We start from the raw sequence: 23,966 nt of genomic DNA, 5'->3' as shown, positions 1-23,966 counted from the left end.
AGAAGGGATAAAGAAAATATGGTATTAAAAAAAAGAAGAAAATATGGTGTGTGTAATGGAATATTACTCAGCTGTAAAAAAAAGAATGAAATCTTGCCATTTACAATACGCATGAAGCTAGTGAGTACTATGCTAAGTGAAATAAGTTAGAGAAAGACAAATACCAAATGATTTCAGTTATATGTGGAATTTAAAAGACAAAACAAATAAGCAAAAGGAAAAAAAAAAGAAGCAAACCAAAACAGAGAGAGCAAACTGATAGTTACCAGAGGGGAGGGGTTAAGGGTAGGAGAAGTAGGGGATGGGGATTAAGGAGTGTGCTTTTTTTTTTTCTTCTAAGATTTTTATTTTTATTTTTATTTTTAATAAATTAATTTTTATTGGTGTTCAATTTACCAACATACAGAATAACACCCAGTGCTCATCCCGTCAAGTGTCCCCCTCAGTGCCCGTCACCCATTCACCTCCACCCCCCGCCCTCCTCCCCTTCCACCACCCCTAGTTCGTTTCCCAGAGTTAGGAGTCTTTATGTTCTGTCTCCCTTTCTGATATTTCCCACACATTTCTTCTCCCTTCCCTTATATTCCCTTTCACTATTATTCATATTCCCCAAATGAATGAGAACATACACTGTTTGTCCTTCTCCGATTGACTTACTTCACTCAGCATAATACCCTCCAGTTCCATCCACGTTGAAGCAAATGGTGGGTATTTGTCGTTTCTAATGGCTGAGTAATATTCCATTGTATACATAGACCACATCTTCTTTATCCATTCATCTTTCAATGGACACCGAGGCTCCTTCCACAGTTTGGCTATTGTGGACATGGCTGCTAGAAACATCGGGGTGCAGGTGTCCCGGCGTTTCATTGCATCTGAATCTTTGGGGTAAATCCCTAACAGTGCAATTGCTGGGTCGTAGGGCAGGTCTATTTTTAACTCTTTGAGGAACCTCCACACAGTTTTCCAGAGTGGCTGCACCAGTTCACATTCCCACCAACAGTGCAAGAGGGTTCCCTTTTCTTAAGGAGTGTGCTTGTATGGAAGTACTGTTTACCTGAAACCACTGTATGTTAATTAAGTGGAATCTAAATAAAACCAATGACTAACTAAATAGGAAAATAGTACTAGAAGCAGCGGTCATTGAACACCTATGAAGTGCTAGAATAGTGGTTGCCAAACTTCTGTCAAGATCCCTATTTTGTTTTTTTGAAATTAAAAGACTATTTTGTGTACAAGTGTTTTGTACACAAAGAAGGAAAATATTGTAAATTTTCGGATGCGTGTCAGTTTTCTGTCTTTGTATGTATACAACTGCAAGGAGCATACAAGGAGCAATTTCACCTTGGGCCTAGAAACTTAAGTCAACACTATTCTGGCGCACATTTTTAAAAATTAAATATTGGACCAAACTTTAGTCTAATCCCATATATGTATTATCTCATTGAATTCTTACAACGCTAGGAGGTGGTATCATTATTTTTGTTTTGCAGTTGAAGAAATGGAGCCATGAAGTGACTGAGCCACTTGCGGGCTGGCTTCCCGTGGAAGTAGGGTCCTAGAGCCCGCACTCAACCCAGGTCCAGTAAGTGAGCAGCTTCCCACACCCACCTCCAAACTGGGCTTCCATGTCCTCAAGCAATTGGGTCTCTTCCTCCAATTCCTCCCACCCTTGAATCCTTGGTTCCACCATCTACCCTCCCCTTCCAAATGAGAACACCTCAAGGGCAGGTCTAGTTCAACTGAGTGACTTAAACTAGGCCTCAGGGAGCAAAGGATTCCTTCAAAAGTTTTTAAGTTGAGTAAGTAAATAAAGATGGGATTTTTTAAAAAAGAAAATAAAATGTAGCAAGAAAAAAAAAATCATAAACCCTGACTCTTGGGAGTCTGTCCCAGGTAAAGGGAAACTAAAGTCTTCATAACACTACTCTCTTTCTTAGAGCTACTACAGGGGAAATAAGAAACTTTATCTAAAAATTAAATCAGATTTAAAAAAACATACACACTAAGGTTTTAAAGCATCTGTCTGTGCTTTGTTCCAGGTTCTTTGTTCAGGGAAAGCGATTTAATGAGTTTTTAGCTCAACAAAGGTGGGACTAGGATTTATTTTGGGAGTTAATGGTGAAGAGGTAAACTGTCCTGGATAAGAAAGTAACAGGTATTAGAGGATTGAAAACTGGAAGATTAAAAAAATAAAAATAAAAAGAGCAAATTCTACAGAAAGGAAAAGAGCAAGAAGGTAACAAATTAACCCTAAACTAGGGGATGGGTGGGCAGCGCCCTGTCAAGACTCCAAACATCATGCCCAAAACTTCAATATGACCACCTCCTATTACAGGTCCTTTTGGGAGATGCAAATACAGGTAGTATCCAACAGGGGACAAAGGAACGCAGAAATGGGTGGGCCTCAAGACTGAAAAGCAGAAGTGAAGAAGCCTAGAGAAGAATGACATCTGAGAAAGAGGTAATTAGGGAGTGGCCAGTACTGTAAATGGTAGGATAGAGTGCTGCATGCTCACCAAGTAGATGGTGAGGGCCCAGATCTTTCTGATACCATGGATAATGCTGGGGGGACCAGTCAAGCACCCCAGACTATTCCCCCACAGGGAGAGAACGCCTGTCCCAGACAGTGCCAAACATCATGACTCAACACCAGTAACGGATTTGTGGTTGACAAATCTCTTTAAAACTCAGTGCAAGCTAGCCCAGAAGCAGAAAAGAAACAGTGAGGAGGAAGGGAAGAAAGCACTGCATTTCATCCGGAGGCTCCAGAAGTCTTACCTCACCAACTAATCCCAATATGAGCTGGTAATGAAATAGAGAAACTTTAGAGACCTCATGAAAAAATTTGCTCATTTTCCTGCTTCTATTCTTGCTAGGACCTACGCCCCTTCCCTACGCATGGCTTAGGGTACTGATAATGTATATCCTCCTTGTAAAGGTCAAGGAGTTAATGATTTCTTTGGAATCTTCCAGCACATAGGTAACATCTAAGGGGTGTCAGGAAAGTTCTCCAAGACCACTGACTCCCGACACCAAGACCTCTCTCTCTCCAGGGCAGAAGTGACATGGAGACCAGTTTCTGGATGCCTGAGAGGGCACATACAGCAGACATCTGTCCTCAATAAAAACCCCAAGCCTCAAGCAAAGACAAGACTCTTTCTCCCCATTCTGAGTCTCCCAGACACTCTCTCCTTTCCACATCTCCCAGACACTCTGTATCTGCCCTCTCTCCATATCTTCAATAAACTCTGCTCTCATTTCCTCTCGGTTTGTGTTTGATTTCCACCCCGCGCACAGCCAAGGACCCTCAGACCCTGCCAGCCTGCATCAGTAAATTACCCAACAGGAAATATTAAACTCTGCCCAGTACACCAGAGATCAGTTTCAGTGTAGGATGGCAAATTCCCACAATTGTCTCTCTTCCAAGTATAAGTTCCTAGACATCTGAGGATGTTTGCCTCATAAATCAAACTGCCAACTAATGTACCGGCCACTCAGTTTCAATCCCCAAGTTTATTCTCAAGTCTCTACATCTTCTTCTGCTACACAGTGCTATTCCAAGCAGCATATACATGAAATTGAATGCTCCACAGACATACTAATTTTAGAACTCACTTTAAAACTTTCCCACTTCATCCACCTGCCAAATGAAAGGAAGACAACAAAGCAGCTGCCACAGCTGTTCTCTAAAAATTAGTACAAAGGTGACATACATTCTTTTCAGACACGACGTTTTCAACTCTTTTTTAAGTGCAAAGCCAGAAGATACCTGGAGTCTCTAAAAATGATAACTTCGCAGTAGAGCCACTTCACCACAGCAAGGCAGCAATGCCTGGCAACAGCCAACAAAATAATGTTATGTTTTAAACTCATTCCACTTCAAGTGTATCATTGGATTCCACTTCTTTGCAATCTCAAAACAAAATGATAAAATCTTCAGGTAAATTTAAACCTAATTAAAGCCAATGTTAACTGCTATGCTGATTGTTTATTTAGCTCCATATATTTTATGCAAAATATCAACAGGATCCAGCTTATATGACCTTTTAAGAACAACTACCTCTACTTTGTGTAGAGAGCAACACTGGATAAATCTGTATAGGAAGGAAGGAAGGAAGGAAGGAAGGAAGGAAGGAAGGAAGGAAGGAAGGAAGGAAGGAAGGAAAGGAGGAAGAGAGGGAGGGAGGGAGGGAGGGAGGGAGGGAGGGAGGGAGGGAGGGAGGGAGGGAGGGAGGAAGGAAAGAAGGAAGAAGGAAGGAAGGAAGGAAGGAAGGAAGGAAGGAAGGAAGGAAGGAAGGAAGAGCAAGCAAGCGGGCACTTTAACAGGGATCATGTCCTAACAGACAGCTGCCTTGCCTTGTGTAACACTTCAACTGTCAAGAACAGAGGTTTAAAAATTGATCCTGCAATTTTTTTTTTTTTTTGCCTTTCAAGGGCCAGTAACTATGAAACAGATTTCCAAAACATGTTTATAATCAGGTCTATATAACCAAAAGCAAACTAGAGCAGAACCAGAACTACAAAAAGATTCTATCATCTTAATTTAACTTCCAGAAACACCACTTCCTACCCTGCAATGGGCTCCTGGCCTCTGCCACTTAGAACATCTCACGCCGAGTAACAGTAGTTCCAGTTATGGCTCAGCCAACCATCTGTGGCTGTCTTTCACAATCCTGGCCATTAAGGAAATGCAATGTTTCAGTGCTATTTGGTTTGGCTAGATTCCTCTAGACATAAGCTAAGTGCACACATTTTTTATTCTCCAGGGTTTGAGCTCCAGCAGTGTTTGTAACATGACATTCAAAACCTAAAATTGACCTTGACTAGGAGATTTGGACTGGCATTCTGAGACAACCTAACAGAACTATCTAAGCCAAAAACAAAACAAAACAAAACAAAAACAAAAAAACCCTTCTACAAGGCTCTTAAATGCATTTCCTCTACAAAACTAACATCACCACAATCCACTACTAACAACAAATGTCACACACTGGCTGATCAGATGGGTGAGGCACTCACCTTGGGTGAAAAAATTGAAGTGGGCAACCAAAAAAAACAAACTCCAGTAATCAAGATAACTAATATTTGAGTGCCATTCATATTTTAAAGTCTCAAAATTAGTGCAAAAAAATCTACAATGAAAAAAAAAAAACTGCGATGAAAATCGATCCAAGCCTCCATTTATACAACTCACTGTCACCCATCTCAGTCCTGCCTCTCAATCTGTCAGGTCTGTTCTTTATTTAAAATTTTTGAATTTTGTTCATTTATTGCATTAAACTACCACATCTCTTACTTATTGAGTTTTTTGGGCACCCCCTTAAATTTTTCACTCGAGGACAGTGGTTCACTCACTTCACCATAGCCTCAGCCCTGCCAACACATATTAACTTAATATTCATGGGGAAATCTCCTGTGAGGTAGCCCCCACCATTACTCATTTGTAAATGAGTAGACACAAAAAGGCTAGCTACTTTGCCCAAGATTGTGGAGCAAGGGTCACCAAGTCAGATTCCCAAACCCAGCTATGTAGCTCAGAGTCCACACTTAAAGACAAACATCCCACCTCTCAGAAATTGGCATCACAAAAGCATTCAGCATAAAATCATATAGTCCTGAATTTTAGGAAATAAATAATATGTGAAAACTATTCAAATAAACTATAATTAATGACAACCTGGGCAAATTTGGTAGTGATTTGCTCATCACTGATCAGTGTCCTGCAAAATTTAGGCTAAGTGTTCATTCCCCCAAACTCCTGGAATTTTTCTTTAAGCCATCCTAATCCTCAGAAAGAACCAAGGGAGAAGACAGGTCTGACCCCTCACCCAAAGGACAGGACTACAGATTTGAGTAGCCTAGAGTAACTAATGTCTGTGCTGAAGTTTGGAGATACTCTCACATACTGTCGGCTTTACAAGGCTAATTGAGCTACAGTGCACATCACAGGACAATGTTCAGAAATACTCCCTAATAATGTGTTCATTTAGTAAGAGAGTAGAATTTAGAAGTGAAGTCAGGACAGCTACAATGGTCCCACCATATTTAGCCTGTTGTTAGTGATGGTGGCCATCACAGTTTAAAAGGGTCATAACGAAACGAGGCTGAAAAGAATCTAGAAAAGTTAAGGAAAGAATGGTTGAGAGAGCCAGGGGCTATTCTTTTGGGGTGGTGAAAAAGACAACTTAAGTCAGGCAAGTGGTGCCTAGCAACTATTTTCAATTATCTTCAGAGTTAGTGGATTTAATTTGTGTGACACCAAAAGACTGAAGTTGGACAAGTGGACAACAGTCTATGGATGACAGTTTCAAGGACTGGCTTTCATCTCAGTATAAAGAAAAAAATCTTCCAACAATTAGACCTGTCCAGCATTGAAAAAGCCTGCCTCCAGAGGAGGTGAGTTGGCTGGCAGCTGCTATAGAAGGGACCCAAAAGAGATGGCCACTTGGACAAAAGGACTCAAATCCCTTCCAACTCTAAGACATTAAGAAATGGAACAAATAACTAAACTTAACACATTTATTGTTATGCATGGTGCTTAGTTCCTAAAAACTCTAGAAAACTAAAACAAAACTATGAGCTCAACAGGAAGGAGGTCTTGCACTTTCATTGTATTTCAAGCTAGATTCTTGATTTTTTTTAAAACCAAGCCACTGAAATAACACACATTAACAATTAATCTCCCTCATGGAAAAACTAAATTGTGTCCTGAGACAGTATTTATAGTTACTGTTTAAGAAAATTAGGAAGCGGGCAGCCCCGGTGGCGCAGCGGTTTAGTGCCGTCTGCAGCCCAGGGCATGATCCTGGAGTCCAGGGATCGAGTCCCACGTCGGGCTCCCTGCATGGAGCCTGCTTCTCCCTCTGCCTGTGTCTCTGCCTCTCTCTCTCTCTCTCTCTGCATCTCTATGAATAAATAAATAAATTCTTAAAAAAAAAAGAAAAAGAAAATTAGGAAGCTGTACTCATATATGCAATCAGTATTTTATATTTCTCTCACAAACTACATTGGCTAATCTTACCAAGATCTACAGAAACCATGCAGAAGAAAAAAATACAGAAACAGCGGAGTTAGAATTTAGGAAAACAAAGCAAAGTAAAAGTTGAATCGATGTATCAGCAGCCCAGTACATTAAAAGACCTCGAGAAAATCTATCCAATCAGACATATAAAGTTAGAAAAATGTCCATCTTAATGATGACACAATTCCTTTTTTTTTTTTTTTTTTTTATGATAGTCACACACAGAGAAAGAGAGAGAGAGAGGCAGAGACACAGGCAGAGGGAGAAGCAGGCTCCATGCACCGGGAGCCCGACGTGGGACTCGATCCCGGGTCTCCAGGATCGCGCCCTGGGCCATAGGCAGGCGCCAAACCGCTGCGCCACCCAGGGATCCCCGATGACACAATTCCTAAAAAGCAGTTTTGGGTCCAGGGAGTCTTCCAAAAAGGTACACACATAACTTTAGTATAAGTATGTTTGTTTGGACAAGAATGGAAACAAGACAAGTTAAAAAAAAAAAATATATATATATATATATGTATATAGAAGGATGACACAAGTTTAAAACAGTGAGTGCTTGTAGCTTCTGCTGCGTGATTGAGTGGTGGGTACACGTATACATACATGTACACACACACACACACATACACACCCTATATATTGCCTAAACACCACTGGATTATGCCAATGATTCCATTCAAAGTACCACACCATATTTACTGAGGAAGATTTCAAGTGAAACCAAAGTACTGACTCCAAGGAGGAAGAAAAGAACCCCACCAAGAGAACCTACCTACTTGCCAGGCATTTTATGAGATGACCCCATTTGATCCTCCCAATAGCCCCGTGAATGTGGGGGGTTCTTACAAAGGATGAAATCAAGTTAATTAACTTCCCCCAAAGTTTACCAAGCCAGTAAGGGGTTGAGCCAGACCTATGACTGACTCCAAAGCCCAACCTTAATTTCCTCTGGGCCATACAGCCAGCCAACTGCCTGTGCTTGTCACCTGCTAGGCCAAAACCCACTAGAAAACTTCCACCTAGGGATGCCTGGGGGGCTCAGAGGTTTGGTGCCTGCCTTCGGCCCAGGGCATGATCCTGGAGTCCTGCGGTCGAGTCCCGCATCGGGCTCCCTGCATGGATCCTGCCTATGTCTTTGCCTCTCTCTGTGTCTCGAATGAATGAATGAATGATAAATCAATCAATCAAACAATCAATCAATCAATCAATCTTTAAAAAAGAAAAGAAAACTTCCAACTGGAACTTCCTGCGGGTATGTTAAACTTGTCATTATCCCCAATCCTTGATCGCCTTCCGTCAGTTACATGGAGCCACTTTTTCCCACAATCACTGACGCTCAACCCTTTGAAGGGTGGCATCTGGCTCTGCCCTCTCTACCATTCCCACATACAATCAATCCTATTAGGTGCTATCACTACCTCAGCCTCTCCCAAATCCCCTTGTTTCCCATTACTTTTACCCTATACCAGACCTGTATTTTGTGATGCCAACTTAGCTATGCTCCACTTTCTCTCCACAATCCACACCAGACTTCACTATGAAAAACAACAATCATGCCACTAAAGAAGTGTGAGAAAGGCATTGACTCCCCACCATCTTCCTAGTTATAAACTCAATCTGGAATCACATGTAAGCCCCAAAGGACAATTCCAATTTCCATGCCTATGTAATTTTTCCGCCTCTATGTTTCAATCAAAATACCCTTAATCACCTCCTCTCAGTTATGATCCCTCCAATAGAAACACCTTACTCTCACTTTTACCTGCCAGTATGTTACCCATCCTTCCCTCAAGGCTCAGTTCTAATGCCATCTCTCCCACAACTTTTGGATGAACAAGTCAGTGAATCAAACTTTTAAGCACTAACTGTATGTTAGACTTTGGAAATACAAAAAGAACTCAGTAAGTTTATACAAATAACTTCAATGTTCCAAAAAAAAAAAAATCACTATCACTCAGTATAACCTACCTTATAAAACAATTAATTGGGTGTATGTTTTATCTTATCAATTCTTTAAAAGTGGAGAGCACTTCTTATTCCTATTAACAGGATGCTATTAGAATATAAAGTACTTACTGATGTTAAAACATTCAAACTGGGGAATCCTGGGTGCGCCTGCCTTTGGCCCAGGGCATGATCCTGGAGCCCCAGGATCAAGTCCCACATCGGACTCCCTGCATGGGGCCTGCTTCTCCCTCTGCCTGTGTCTCTGCCCCACTTTCTCTCTCTGTCTCTCATGAATAAATAAAATCTTTAAAAAAAAAAATTGAACTGTCCTCCCTACTTTCACTCTAGAACCTTCCAACCCAGTTTCCAAATAGCCTGAGTGATCTATGTAAATGTGACCTGGACTGTCAGTCCCATATCTAAAAACAAGGACTTTACTTTGGATTAGGCAATGACACCAAAAACCCTAAGCAACAAAGGAAACAATAACAACAAACAAAAAACCCAGAATTTGACTTCATCAAATTTAAAAACTGTGTGCTTCTAAAGACAGCATCGAGAACAGTAAAAAAGACAGCCCAGAGAATGGAAGAAAATATCTGCAAATCATATATCTAATTAAGGGAACTGTATCAAGAACCCAGAACATATAAAGAACTCAACCAATGAAAGAACAAATGAGCCCATCTGAAAATGGGCAAAAGATCTGAACAGAGTTCTCCAAAGAAGATCTATAAATGGTCAATAGCTCCTGAAAAGATGTTCAATATCATTAGTCCTCAGGGAAATGTAAATCAAAATCACAGAGATACAACTTCACATCCACCAGAGTGGTAAAAATCAAAGGCATACTATAACAAGTGTTGGATGGGATGCCTGGGTGGCTCAGCAGTTAAGGGTCGCCTTCAGCTCAGGGCGTGAGCCTGAGGTCCCAGAATCGAGTCCCGCATCGAGTCCCGCATTGGGCTCCCTGCATGGAGCCTGCTTCTCCCTCTGCCTATGTCTCTGCCTCTGTCTCTGTGTCTCTTGTGGATAAGTAAATAAAATCTTCAAAAATAAATAAATAAATAACAAGTACTGGCAAGAATATAAAAACATTGGAACCCTCATTCATTGTCGGTGGGAATAAAATGGTTGAGCTGCTTTGGAAAACAGCTGGCAGTTCCTCAAGATGTTACCATATGATTCAGCAACTCCACTGCTACATACCTGAGATGAAAACATCTTGCATACAAGGACTTGTAAAAATAATGTCCGTAGCAACTAATGTGTCCGTTAACTAATGAGTGAAGAAACGAAACATGGTATATCCATACAATAGGATATTATCTGGTGATAAAACGGAATGAAGTACTGATACATAACTACATACTTGAACACAGCTGAACCTCAAAACAACATGCTTAGTGAAAGAAGCCAGATACAAAGTCACATCTTATATGAGTCTATTTACATGAAATATCCAGAGAAGGCAAATCCATACAAAGAGAAAGCAAATTAGTGACTACCAGGGACTGGAGGGAGAGGAAAATGGGTTTCTTTCTCGGGTAATGAAAATGTTCTCAAATTAGACAGTGCTGATGTGATGGTTTCAGGATTCTCTAAGTATACTAAAAACCACTGGTTTATAAGGATAAATGTTCTGGTATACAAGTTATCTCTCAGTAGAGCTGTTATACATAAAATTAATAACAATAACAAAACCCCAATCACTTCTAATCCAGTTGCCCTATTAGTCCAAACTCAAGGCCCTATGCTACCTTTTGCAGCCTCCCTTCTAGTATGTCTCCTCCTCACAGTGTTCCAGAAACACCAGCCTCCTTTCCTCCCTGAGAAAAGCTCACGCCTACATGAGGGTCTCTCCACTTGCCTTCCTCACATACCTGGCTCCTACCTTCACTAGAGGCTCAGCTTAAACATCAACTCCCCAGAGGCCTCCTCCGACTTCACAGGCTAAAGTGGTCTTCTTCCCAGTCACTGGCACTAATCATATTTTTTGGTACTACTTATATAGGATATAAGGCGTAAGGCATAAGATGTATACAAGGTTACTTTGATTATTTTTCCCTTGTCTATAGCACATTTCCCCTCCTGCCATAATGGACTATCAAAACATTTGTTGAACATGTGGGCATGAAGGAATTTGCCATTTAGGTGCTGAGAGACTAGTTACAAAATAGATCACCCAACAGGGAGCCTATAATGAATGCCATATTAGGGGTACAGATGGTTATAAGAGAAATTTCAGGGAAGAAAATTATGTATAGCTGCAAGAGCTGTGGAAAATCTTCATGGAAGTGATGAGATTGAAAATAGATTAAGAAAATTGTGAAAGGCATTCCAGGAGAAAGATGCACCTGAACAACGCCCTCCCTACCTTGTCCAAGATCTCAACACTTCACCCACACACACATCCCACCATGACTCATGGGAACATAATGTGAAACCTAGAACTTGAACCCAAGTCGGTAGCCTCAAGGGTGCCTCAAGGGTACCTCTCCGACGCCTCCTCAAACCTAACGCAGGCATAGAAACATCTGCCAAATGACTAACAGCAGGTTCAGGTATTATTCCAGAAGTCTTATCATTACAATGAAAGGCAATTTCTACCTCCTCACAATTGCGTCAAATTTCTATTTTAGCCTTTTTGGTCTTTTCGGGGGAAAGAGGAAGTCAGTGTTTCCTTATTTAGATTTTAAATAAAAGTGTTTTAGGAACAGAGCAACAGCAAACCACATACCTCTAGCCTACCCTTAAAGAACCTGCCAAATCTCAGTGTATTTGTGGACAGCAGAGCTGCAATCCACCACTCCAGCGTGCTGTTTGTAAAACAGGAAGGGGATTATCAATGGGTCCCAGAGCACCTGCATGGTAGCAGGACTCCTACCTATGGAGTTCCAAATTTGAATACTAGTTTCTCTAACTAGCTATTTTGACCTAAGGCAAGTAATGCAACCTCTCCGAGGCCACTTCTTCATTTGTGAAAGGATGGAGTAACAACTGCTCTGCAGATCTGTATGTAAACTAGAGGGTAATACACATACATCAGCCAGTGCAGGGCCTAGCACATGCTTGACCCACTGCAAGTGTTAGTTACGATGACCAAGTCACAAAGTCACAGGCTGCTGGCCAAGAAGAAAGTGCTGAAAAACAGAAAATAATTGATTTCTAGCCTCTTGGGAATGTGATGAGCAGGAGTGACTTTGCATTATTTCAATACTATCAGCCTCTCTGGTTAAATAAGGGATGCTTGCTGCCAGGCCTGTCGTTTATAACTAGTACAAGAACTCTTGGAACTTGGGACATGAGACTGTTAAACTATAACATCAGTCATCTAATTGCACTTCATGAAACTGTAAAAATGAGACCTTCTGTACCATGTCTTAAAGGCCAACTTGAGAACTAAACATTAAAGTGAGGGGGCTGGGGGAAGCACTAATTTAAAGCCTCTACTACCTGCTTGAGCTTTTTTTTTTTTTAAGATTTTATTTATTCATGAGAGACACACAGAGAGAGAGAGAGAGAGAGAGGCAGAGACATAGGCAGAGGGAGAAGCAAACTCCCCACAGAGCAGGGAGCCTGATGTGGGACTCAACCACTGAGCCACCCAGGCGTCCCCTGCTTGAGCTTTAAAAAACAATCCAGTTTGCTAAAAGACAATACATGGTCGAACTATCTGATCCATTGTAAAAGCACACTAAGTAAAACAATTTCCAAGTCCTTGAATCTTCTTACAACTTGGGTTACACAGAGTGCTAAAAAGCACACTAGCCTAATGTAATACCATTTAAGGACTCACTTGGTAGACTTTAAAGGAACTAGGCAATTCGATATGTCCTCTATAATGGGTGGATTTGTAGCTAATAATCTGGTACCTAACTTACTAGTTTCATGACCAGGTGCTGTCACTTGAGTTCTAGGAAGTTTGAAACAAAAGTTCAAAAGCTTCATAAATTACGATGTGGCTATGTATGTGTATCTTAAAGTAAGCCCACATAATAAAAGCTGGAAAAGGTAATATGGAGCAAGTATAATAATCCTTTCCATTGACAGTCTAATAAGAGGTGAATAAAGACTAAACGATAACATACAAGATGTGATCAAGGCACAAAAAACAATAATCTCTTGTGGACCACAAACAAGCTCTAAAAAGAGTTCAGTTATGTGGTGGCAACGACCATCACATCTCTTCACCTGGTAGCTGCACTTATCTGTCAAAATTCAGCTCAGCAATCATCTCTAGAAAGCCTTGCCTAATCCCACCACCTTCTCAATGCTGGGTCAGCCACATTTCTCTATGTGCTATGGGACCTACACATGCACACAGCTCGGCCTCCATTACTTTATCCTTTATAGGTAGATGAGGTATCCTCATCTACCTATAAATTCAGAAGCTTCTGCAGAAAACAGACCTTGTCTCACTTCTTTGTATCCCACAAGCCAACACTACTCGGCACTGACATTTGTTGAAAGACCTATTTACTAGACTTTCAGGGAAGCATGCTTGTATACCAAAAACACTGTGAGTAACCTAAATTCCAACAACAGAAGACTAGTTAAATCAGCAGTTCTCCAAGTGTGGTCCAAGGATCCCAAAGGTCCATGAATACCTTTGCAGGGATCTATGAGTTCCCTCCTTCTTTAACTACACATCTATGTGAAGCCAAAATAACATAGTACACAAAACTGAATTAAGAAGCAGATATAAGAATCCAGCTTTTGGGATCCCTGGGTGGCGCAGCGGTTTGGCGCCTGCCTTTGGCCCAGGGCGCGATCCTGGAGACCCGGGATCGAATCCCACGTCAGGCTCCCGGTGCATGGAGCCTGCTTCTCCCTCTGCCTGTGTCTCTGCCTCTCTCTCTCTCTGTAAGACTATCGTAAATAAATAAATTAATTAATTAATTAAAAAAAAAAAAAAAGAATCCAGCTTTTGAAGTGCCTGAGTGGCTCAAATCAGTTGAGCAACTGACTCTAGGTTTCAGCTCAGGTCATGATCTCAGGGTTGTGAGATTGAGCGCCACCTGGGATTCTCACTCAGCGAGGAGTTTGCTGGAGATTCTCTCCCTCTGCCTTCTGCCCCTCCCCCGTGCTTCCTGTGTCCAGGGGTGCATGCATACTCCTCCTCTCAAAATACATAAAGAAATAAATCCTTTTTTTTTTAAGATTTTATTTATTTATTCACGAGAGACATAAAGAAGCAGGCTCCTTGCAGGGAGCCCAATGCCGGACTCAATCCTAGGACCCCAGGATCACAACCTGATCCTGAGGTCATGAGTGAGTGGCTGAGTGAGCCAAAAGCAGACACTCAACCACTGAGCCACCCAAGCACCCCTAAATTTGTACTTTTTTAAAAAAGAGGCTACTGCTATGTCTATATATACTATATATATGTATGGAAATTCTCTGGATGAACATCAAAGAAAAGTTAACTAGTAGGTATCCCTGTAGAAAGTAACTGGGGAACCATGTGTCAAAGAGGGGAAGAGACTTTCCACACCATGCCTAGTGTATTAATTTGAAAATTCTACCCTCAGGGCACCTCAGTCAGTTAAGCATCCAACTCTATTTCGGCTCAGGTATGATCTCAGAGTACTGGGATCCAGTCCCTGCATTGGGCTCAACATTCTGCGGGGACTCTGCTTGAAGATTCTCTCCCTCTCCCTCTACTCCTCCGCACTTGCGTGTCCATACTCTCTCTCGAATAAATTTTTTAAAAAATATATCATTTGCATGTATTACCTTCTTGAAAATCAAAAATAGGATAAAAATTAAATTGAACTAGCACAGGTACATTAAGCTCACATTAAAGACCAGACTAACAGCCCTGGAAAATGTTACATAATATATTGTGAAAGTAAAGCAAGCAGTTTTCAAAACAGAAATATACAGTGGGCTTTTTTTTTTTTTTTTTTTGAGAGGGAGGAGGAGAGACGGAGAGGTAAAGAGAATCTTTTTTTTTTTTTATTAAATGGAATTTATTTATTTCAGAAAGAGAGAGCAAAAGAGAGCATGATGGGTATGTGTGTGTGTGTGTGTGTGTGTGTGTGTGTGTGTGTGTGCATGGAGCAGGCTCCCTGCTGACCAGGGAGCCCAACTCGTGGCTCGCTCAATCCCATGACCCTGGGATCATGACCACAGCCAAAGGCAGATGCTTAACCGACTGAGCCACCCAGGTGCCCAGGAAGAGAGAGTCTTAAGTAGGCTTCACTCCCAATGCAGAGTCCAAAGCAGGGCTCGATCTCACAATCCTGAGATCATGACCTGAGCCAAATCAAGAGTCAGGCACTTAACCGACTGAGCCACCCAGGTACACCATACATAGTATGGTCTTGAAAATCAGTCTAGAAGGATATACTGTATATAAAGGTATTAACGGTATTTTTTCTTTCCAGTTAGTGGGATTACAAGTGGTTGTCTTATTTATTTTTCTTGGTTTTCTAAACTTTTGAAAAGTATACATACTATCTTTATAATCAGAAAAACAAGGAGAGAGTTTAAATACATATGTATCAATTTATGCATATCTATGTCTATACTTAAATATTTAGTAAGCAAAAAAGTACATGAATAAATTAGAATCTATTACCTACATTTATAGAAGACCTTGACTGGATATTTGTAAGCTAGGTTTAAAAAAATTCCCTTCCTGGTCTCCCTCTGCCTGTGTCTCTGTCTCTCTCTGTGTGACTATCATGAATAAATAAATAAAATCTTTAAAAAAAAAAAAAAAAAAAAAAGGGGATCCCTGGGTGGCGCAGCGGTTTGGCGCCTGCCTTTGGCCCAGGGCGCGATCCTGGAGACCTGGGATCGAGTCCCACGTCGGGCTCCCGGTGCATGGAGCCTGCTTCTCCCTCTGCCTGTGTCTCTGTCTCTCTCTGTGTGACTATCATGAATAAATAAATAAAATCTTTTAAAAAAAAAAAATTCCCTTCCTGGGATGCCTGGGCAGCTTAGTGGTTTGGTGCTTGCCTTCAGCCCAGGGTGTGATCCTGGAGTCCTGGGATGGAGTCCCACGTTGGGCTCCCTGCATGGAGCCTGCTTCTGCCTGTGTCTCTGCCTTTCTCTCTCTCTGGGTCTCTCATAAATAAATAAATAAATAAAATCTTTAAAAAAAAAAAATTCCCTTCCTCTATAGTTTAAAAACTAAAAAAAAAAAAAAAAAAAAAACTACTCTGGTCCAGTCATTTTATTTCTAGTAACCTATGCCAAGGAAAGTATATTTGCTCAATGATTTACATACAGTGACATTTATAAGAGCATTACAAAGCTGCAAGTAACCCAAATATTTCATACCGGATTGGTTAGGCATATTCCTGTTCAACCCTAAGCCACATTCATCCAAGATGCTCAGGCCAAAATCCTAGGACTGACTGTGAGCTGCTTTCTCTCCATCACCCCTCACAACCAACTCATTCATTCTGTCCAGTTGGCTTGGCCTTCATATGCATCCTAAAGCCCTTCGTTTCTTTCTGCCTTCACCACTACTGCCTAACCCAAGCCATGGTCCACTCTCCTCATCTATACTGGTTTTACTGGCACTGCTCTTGCTTAACTGGAGTCAATTCACACCACATCCCAAAGGTTAACTTTTAGAAAGTAAATCCATTCATGTCAGTATCCTATTTAAAACCTTGTAATAGCTTTCAAGTGCCCTTAGGATAATATTCATTTCTTATTTTCCAAATTGTGTACAAGACAGGACTCCAATCCAGGCTAGAAAAAGCTCCTTTCAAAAACTGGGGGCACCAGTGTGGCTCAATCAGCTAAGCATCTGCCTTAGCTCCGGTCATGATGGGGGGGGGGAGGCTCTGCTCAGCAGAGAGCCTACTTCTCCCTCTTCCCTGCTTATGCTCTCTCTCACTATCTGTCTTCTCTCATATATATAAACAAAATCTTAAAAAAAAATAAAATGACCACACTGGAAGAATGCTCAGATTCAGCTGTGCATGTGGCCAAAGACATAGTGTCAGGGGACACCCTGTTCAAATCACAAATATTTCTCTTTCAATACCCATGAAAACCCTCAAAGAAACCAGAAAAAAATAAGACGTTGTAGAGTGGATCTGTGGAATGGAGAAATAATCCAACCTGGTGAGACACCCTTGACCAGGGCTATACCCCAAGTCTTACCAAGCTGGGGGTGGGGGGGGAGAGGGGAGAGAGAGAACACAGCATACTGTAGAAATCCTGTAATAAGCCAAGACACTCTATGATCTACACAAAGGTTAAATAGTTGTTTTAGATACCTTGTTCAACTCTATCAAGTCTCTCAAATACAACCTCTCTATTCTCCAATGCTCAGAAGTTTTCACTCTTACATAAGATAAGACATACATTTATACTTAATGAATACAAACACAAAAAACAAAAAACAACTGAGCCCTCTGAACTAGGTCATCTTTTCAGAGAAAAGAGGCTCAGGCCATAGTCTAATTTGAAATGCTGGTCCCATCTGCAAACCCCACAAGAGCTGCAGTTAGTATTAATTAAGAGCAAAAACAAGTTTGTTCTTGAACATCATTTCTCCCAAACAAGTCCAGGATGCTTCCAAATGGAAATCTGCCAATTTTCCTGTGGTTGAGATAGTAGATCCAGTACAGAAAAATGTGATTTTTTTTTTTTAATGCCACTATCTGTCCAACCCTTAAAGCAGGATTCTCACATCCTTTCAGAGGGAGGTTTCAGTCACCATCACTCAACAAAAGATAAAAACAGTTCTAACAGGACTCACTTAAGTGCCACCCATGCGTGTGTGTGCATAAGCTTATACATATGTGTGCGTGCACACGCACGGAAAAGTTCATATTCCTTATGACAGAGTGTAGGACCCACCTCCTGGCAATCTATGAGAACTCTCCCTTCTATTTACTCATGCAATGTACTAAGGAAAACCAAAGAGAACCAACGATTTGGATGTGGGTTTTCAAATAAAGTGATTAAGTCTCAGTCTGCACTGCTCAAGGCCAACGGGTGACAGCTATCAGGAGGCTAGTCTCAGGTCCACAGTAAATGCAGACTTTTACTTTAAATCAAAGCTAATTACACAGAATGGACTCAACTGCTGGCAGCTGTCTTCTGGATAGAAGACAGAATTTGTGACTGACGCCTTCAACACAGACTTGCTGAACTCTTTTTATGCATTAAGTACTTTGCCATCCATATTCCTGACCTTGAAGTCTCTTCAGTGGGAACTGGACCACGGTGAAGGCAGGAGAGACAACAAGGGGCACATGGTTATCTTGAATATCGCTACAGCCCCCAGTACCTTGAACAGTCTGACATACAGCAGGTGCTCAGTAAATATCTACTGGATGAATCAGACAGACATTTGCTGTCCCGCATTATTAACTGTATGTGATAGCAGCAACAGAACCAACAAGCTATGTGAGCTACGCCAGGGCCAGTGAGGGTGAACTTCCTAGAAGCAGTGAGTAAGTAGCCCTTCCCTGGATGAGCAGCTTTTCAGCAGGCAATGGCTGCAGGAAGGCCATGTGGACAGGAGCATGCTGGAATCAAGGCTGGAGCAGATGGCTTGAGGTACTTTCCAACTCAAATTGCCATCAACCTTCTATTTCCTGGGGTTTTATTGTGTTTCATCATCTCCTTCAAACTTGCAACTTTAATATATAGGTACATAGAGAGGGGCGGTTGTGTTTCTCTACCAGAAAATTAGTTAAAGGCAAACAGCAGGTAACAGAAAAATACATACTGTGGAATGTTTTATTTACCAAGCAATGAACCTGTAAGACTCTTAGAACCTTCTGCAAGAAAAATCATCTAAGAACACCCTCCAAGTCCACCAGAAACAAGCCACTTTGAAAACAAATTGCTGCCCTCCGCTTTCCTTGTCTTTCGCTGATCAAGCTTTTAAATTGGCTTATGCAAAAACTGCTAGGTTCCCAAGAGAAAAAGAAAATCTAAACATTTCACAACCGCATCTTACTGCAGGGAGAAATTCTGGGAGAACACGAAGGCATGTGAAAGAGAACAGAAACTAAAACCCAAAATCCAAGGAAAATTAAAATGAAAAAAAAAAATTAAGAATAAGGGAAAACAGCAACTGGAAAGTTTTCTACACCTCTAAGAAAGTTCAGAAGTAAGCCACTTCCCTTCACATTCTCTTTAAAAAATGGAAGGGCCCCTAACCCAGTCTGGGATGGACAGGGTGAAGTCCTTCACCCCAGAAGTAAAGCAGTCCCCAAGTCAGGTATAGTAGAGAATGCTAAGAAATTGGCTCGAAGCCACTGCCCAGTTTCCTCCCCTCACCCAGCCTCTGGCTCCCTGCGCTGAGAAGCCAGGAGCCAATCACAAACCCCTCCGGCTGAGAGCCAGCCTTCCCTCCTCTCCCACCGCTCTTCCTCCAAACTGCATTCCAAAACAAAAAGAATAAAATGCATTTAAATGCAGCGTTAAAGTTAAACTACACCCAACAGCGGTTAAGAAAGCCAGGGTGTGCAACCTGGTACAGAGAACTCTGGGGATGGGGGGGGGGGGGGATGGGAGGCCGGGCCTTTTTGCGAATCAAAATAAAATCTGGCTTTTGCAATAACTGAAGAGATAATGAATAAAACTCTGCCTTTGAGTTATTTCTTAATTCCTCGCTTTGAGGCTGTTTTCCAGCACCATCCTCCGCCCCACCTCTTCAAACTGATCTGTACTTGTGTGATGAGGCTCTCTGGATAATTAGCCCACAGATGGGCAGTAACCACCACGGACGCCGCTGAGGCCGGGAGCGAAGGTAGAGCACGCCGCCTGCAACCAACAAGTTTTCATAAAGCAGTTGCCAACTGTGAGCATGTGCATCCCAGGAGGGTTCCGTACCAGCAGCGCAAAGGCCACCTCGAGCCTTTCCGTGCCAAGTCATCAGCAGCTGGGGCGGACGCGCGGTGGCAGGAGAGGGGTGAGGGGCCCCCCCGGACACCCCACACCGACCACGCCAGCCAAGGGAGGCATTCTCAAGAAGCCATTTCCAGGGGGAGCGGGACTGACGTGTAGTTATCGGACCGAGTCTCCCGCTACGTGGTCTCCTAACGGCCAGGCCCGGGCCTGGGAGGGAGGGAGGGCTGCTGGGGAGGGTTTACCTTAGAAGGCGGCCGCGGACAGACAGGCCTTTCGCAGCCAGCGGGGCTCGGCGCGGAGGCCCCGGGCGGTGCGGAGGGCGCCCCGCGGCGCCACAGGTTCCCCGGCGCGCGGCGGGACCCGACTCCCACAGGTGGGCGACGCGCGGGGGGCGCCCCGGGGGCGCGGGGACGTGTGGGCGGAGAGCGGAAAGCTCGGGGTTTTCGGCTACCCTCCACTGGGTGGCTACCGGCTTTCCCCCAGGACGGGAGGGGCCGCGAGCACCCCCCAGCCGCCTCCGGGAGAGCCCCGGCCTCCTCCGGGGGCGCGGTTAAGCCGCACGGCCGCGGGCCACCGTTTGCATGCTCGCAGGCACGTAGGAGCCTGCACGACCGCACGCGGGCGGGGGAAGGGCGCCCGGGCACCGAGGCCACCCGGCCCGCCCCATCCCGCTAGGGCTCGCCCCCGCGCCCCGCGCCCCGCACCCCTGCACCCCGCACCCCTCACCGGTGTTGGCTCGGATGTTCTCCCGCAGGAAGTGGCCGCTGGAGAGATGCTGGAGGCCAAAGCTCTGAGCGATCCTCTGGCACACGGTGCCCTTGCCCGAGCCGGGCGGCCCGAGGATGACCGCGCGCAGGAGTTTGGAAGCCATTGCCTCGGCCAGGCGGGGGGGGGGGGGGGGGCCGACCAGGCAGCCCGGACAGCAGCCTGCGAGAAGCCCCGGGAACTTTGCCGCCGCCGCCGCCGCCACTCTCCGCTCGCGCGGGGACTCGCCGGGCGCCCCTGCTGGGGGAAGGAGCGACTTCTGAGCCAACCCCTCCCTTCAGCCCCGCGCCGGGGCCGGCTCGAAGGCGGAGAAAGGCGCCACGCTACCCATCCCCGCCCTCCTCGCCCCCACGCCGCGCTTCAGCGAGTCCCGAGGCCCCGCCCCCGGAGGGGTCGACCCCGGCAGCTCCGAGGGCCGCCCGGCCGGGCCCACCCCGGTGCCTTCCTCTTGGGCTCCGCGCGCGGCGCTCGAGGCAGGGGCCGGGCGGCCTGGCATCCCCGCGCCGCTCCCCGCCGCAGCCGGCGGCCTAGGGGCCGAGCCCTCGCACGTGGGCAGCGCGGAGTCCGCGCCCCCCGCCCCTCCCGCCCCCGCCCCCGCCGCGCGGGCCGCGCAGCGCCACCTCCGCCGAGCGAGGACCGGCTCGCCCCCCGCCGCGAGCAGCCCGCGTCCGGCGCCTCCCCAGCCCGGATCCCGCTGGGCGGCGCCGCCTCCGCCCGCCCCCACTCGGAGCCCCAGCCGGCCGCGCGGGACCAGCGCCTTACGTAAGCCGCCGAGACCCGCTCCGCGCGAGGCGCCCCCTCCCCTGCCCGCCGCGCGGCCCAGCCCCCCCCCCGCGCCCCTTCTCTGGCCGTCGCCTGGGCACCCCGTCTACTGTCAACGGGGACGAAAAATACAACTTGTTGAGCGCCCGCTGTGCGTTCGAGCTCCGCGATTTCCTTATGCAACGACCGTTCCAGATAGAGGATCCACAGATGAGGAAAGGAGGCTTGGCGCATCGCCGCTCGTTCAACAGATGTCTCTTGAGCGCCTACCAGGCTCCAGACACTGTGTTAGGCGCTTGGCATGTAGCCCGGAGCCAGAGAGGTGGGATCTGGCCCCACTGCAATATACAGTCCAGCCGGAGTTTGGAACCCTCACTTCCGAAGCCCAAGCTCCTTGGGGAAAAAAGGAAGGAGACGATGATCACTGTCTGTGCTCAGGTTCTTAGAGCCAACTGATTTCAGGACCTCGGGGACCAGGATGTTGACACTACAGTTAATTCACCGACTCCAAAGGGTGCTCTCCTCCCTTCCCTTCCCTTCCCGTCCCACTCCATATTTTCTTAAATCTGTTCCTATCCCTTACCCCCCCACCCCCCCCCCACACACACACACACAGGCAGCCTTCATTTCCCGCTTGGACTAGTGTGATAACGGCCACCCCGTAAGTCTCTAGTCCATTCTCAGTGCAGTGCATTGCCAGAAACATTGCTATAGTGCAAATCAATTACTGTTATTTCCAAGCCTCTGATAAAAATCGTCCCTTTAGGTTAAAAAATCTTCAGCTTTCTATACACCTTTGCAAACCCCGCCCCCCAGACACCTACCTTTGGGGAAATCCCTTGCAGGATTTTGAGTGCAACCACAAATGGGGAGGGACAGCATGGAGAAGAGCCTCCTCTAGAGGCCTGGCTCTACTGTCTGTGTTGGGGCACTGAGTGGGCCTGGCAGGGTATTCCTTTCTCTGTCTCCCTGGTACCCCCAACCCCTCTCGTCCAATACCCCCTCCATAGACAGCCAGGCAGCCAATGCCTAGTCTACAGCTACCTGGAGCACACCCAGCCCACCAACCTCAGCCCAGCATTTGTTCCAAGGTCACATCGCTTGTCTAAAATATCTTGGAGTTTGCTGTAGACATCAGGAGGCTGTTACACTGAGCCCCTTGAGCCCTTCACCTGGGAACAGAGAGAAGAGCTTCTGGGGAGGTGGGAGTGACTTAAATCTCCCCTCTCTTTCACTCCATATGCTGTAAAAATATATAGCAGATACTTTGCAGTCCTCAGAACTGAGTATGCATCAGAAATATCTCAGAGGGCTTGTGAAAACAGGTTTGCTGAACCCCCCCCCCACACACACACACACCCTGCCCCACAATTTCTGAATAGGTGGGGCTGAGGTGGGCATTTCTAACAAGATCCTATTTAATGCTGAGGCTGCTGATCTGGAAATCAGAACTTGAAAAGCGTGGTTTCCATACCCTGAAAATCGCTACTCTACTGCATTGAGCATTGAGACATGGGAGATGTGTAACCTCATTCCTGTGTTGGCTGTGGGATCTTTGTCCCTTAACCTCTTCTTTTTCTAAAATGAGGACATTGGATTTAGTACTCCCAAAGATCCCTTTGTATCTATCAAACATCAATTCTGTGAGTTTCCACAGGAAATGCGTTTCTAGCCCTCACAAACTGGATGAACTATATCCCACCTTCCCTATCACCCAGTTCTTTTGCCTACTTTTGAAATGCCTTTACCAACATCACCTTATAATATCATGAAGCAGCATTAGCCACTCACATGGTCCTAGGACTTAGTGCTTTAGGAGTTTAGGAGCTTATATTATGAAACAGAAAGAGTTGTGACATAGGTAAACTCAATAAAGAAATCCAGCCGAGATTGGAACCTAGAGCCCTCCATGAGCCTTCCCCCATGCGCAGCCAAATTAGGCTCCCACAGTCCAGCTGTTGATTGAAAGCAGTAGAACTGGAAGAAAGGGGTGTTGGAGTCAAATACCCCTGGGATTAAGTTGCAACAGCACCATTCATGAACTCTGCAGATCTCTTGATCTCTGTGAGCCTTAGTTTGCTGATCTGTAAAAGGGAGATAATACATATCCCTTAGGCTTGTAGGGAGGCTAAAATGAGCTAAGGTACAGATAGGGCATACCACAGTGCTGGGCATATAAGAAGTACTGTCATGAACATCATCACTATTATTAACCATGGGACAATTATTTAGCTTCTCTGATCTCAGTTCCCTAACTGTGAGAAATAAAGGAGCTAATATGGCAAAGTATTTAGCAGATTCCTTGGAAGACACTTCATAAACGGTAGCTATTTTATCACACATACACTCATATAATCAACTTCTTCCTATTTCCTGTGCCTAGGGTTTTAAATCTGTTTATTTATCACAGTGCACAAATTGTATTCATCTTTCTATCCTCAAAAATATACAGAACTTTGCCTGTAATAATGCTCTGTTAAGGGATCCCTGGGTGGCGCAGCGGTTTGGTGCCTGCCTTTGGCCCAGGGCGCGATCCTGGAGACCCGGGATCGAATCCCACGTCGGGCTCCTGGTACATGGAGCCTGCTTCTTCCTCTACCTGTGTCTCTGCCTCTGTGTGTGTGTGTGT

General features: G+C 44.7%; 1 protein-coding gene across 2 annotated transcripts in view; it reads right to left on the bottom strand.

The window, feature by feature from the left end:
- Positions 1-21,065, bottom strand: part of AK4 (adenylate kinase 4) — a 65,322-nt gene extending 44,257 nt beyond the window's left edge. Inside the window, exon 1 of one of the 2 annotated variants that reach the window (XM_055306058.1) lies at positions 20,537-21,065. In XM_055306058.1, coding sequence (XP_055162033.1) covers positions 20,537-20,681 — 145 coding nt within the window. In that variant the 5' untranslated portion in view covers positions 20,682-21,065. Of the gene's footprint in view, positions 1-20,052; positions 20,291-20,536 lie in introns of those variants that run through there. The other variant, XM_055306059.1, reaches the window with a different exon arrangement.
- Between the last annotated feature and the right edge of the window lie 2,901 nt (positions 21,066-23,966).

This window comes from Nyctereutes procyonoides, unplaced genomic scaffold (genome assembly GCF_905146905.1).
Source record: "Nyctereutes procyonoides isolate TBG_1078 unplaced genomic scaffold, NYPRO_anot_genome, whole genome shotgun sequence".
Lineage (NCBI taxonomy): Eukaryota > Metazoa > Chordata > Mammalia > Carnivora > Canidae > Nyctereutes > Nyctereutes procyonoides.
The sequence above is the reverse complement of the archived record's forward strand: the minus strand, read 5'-3'. Positions and strand labels throughout refer to the sequence as shown.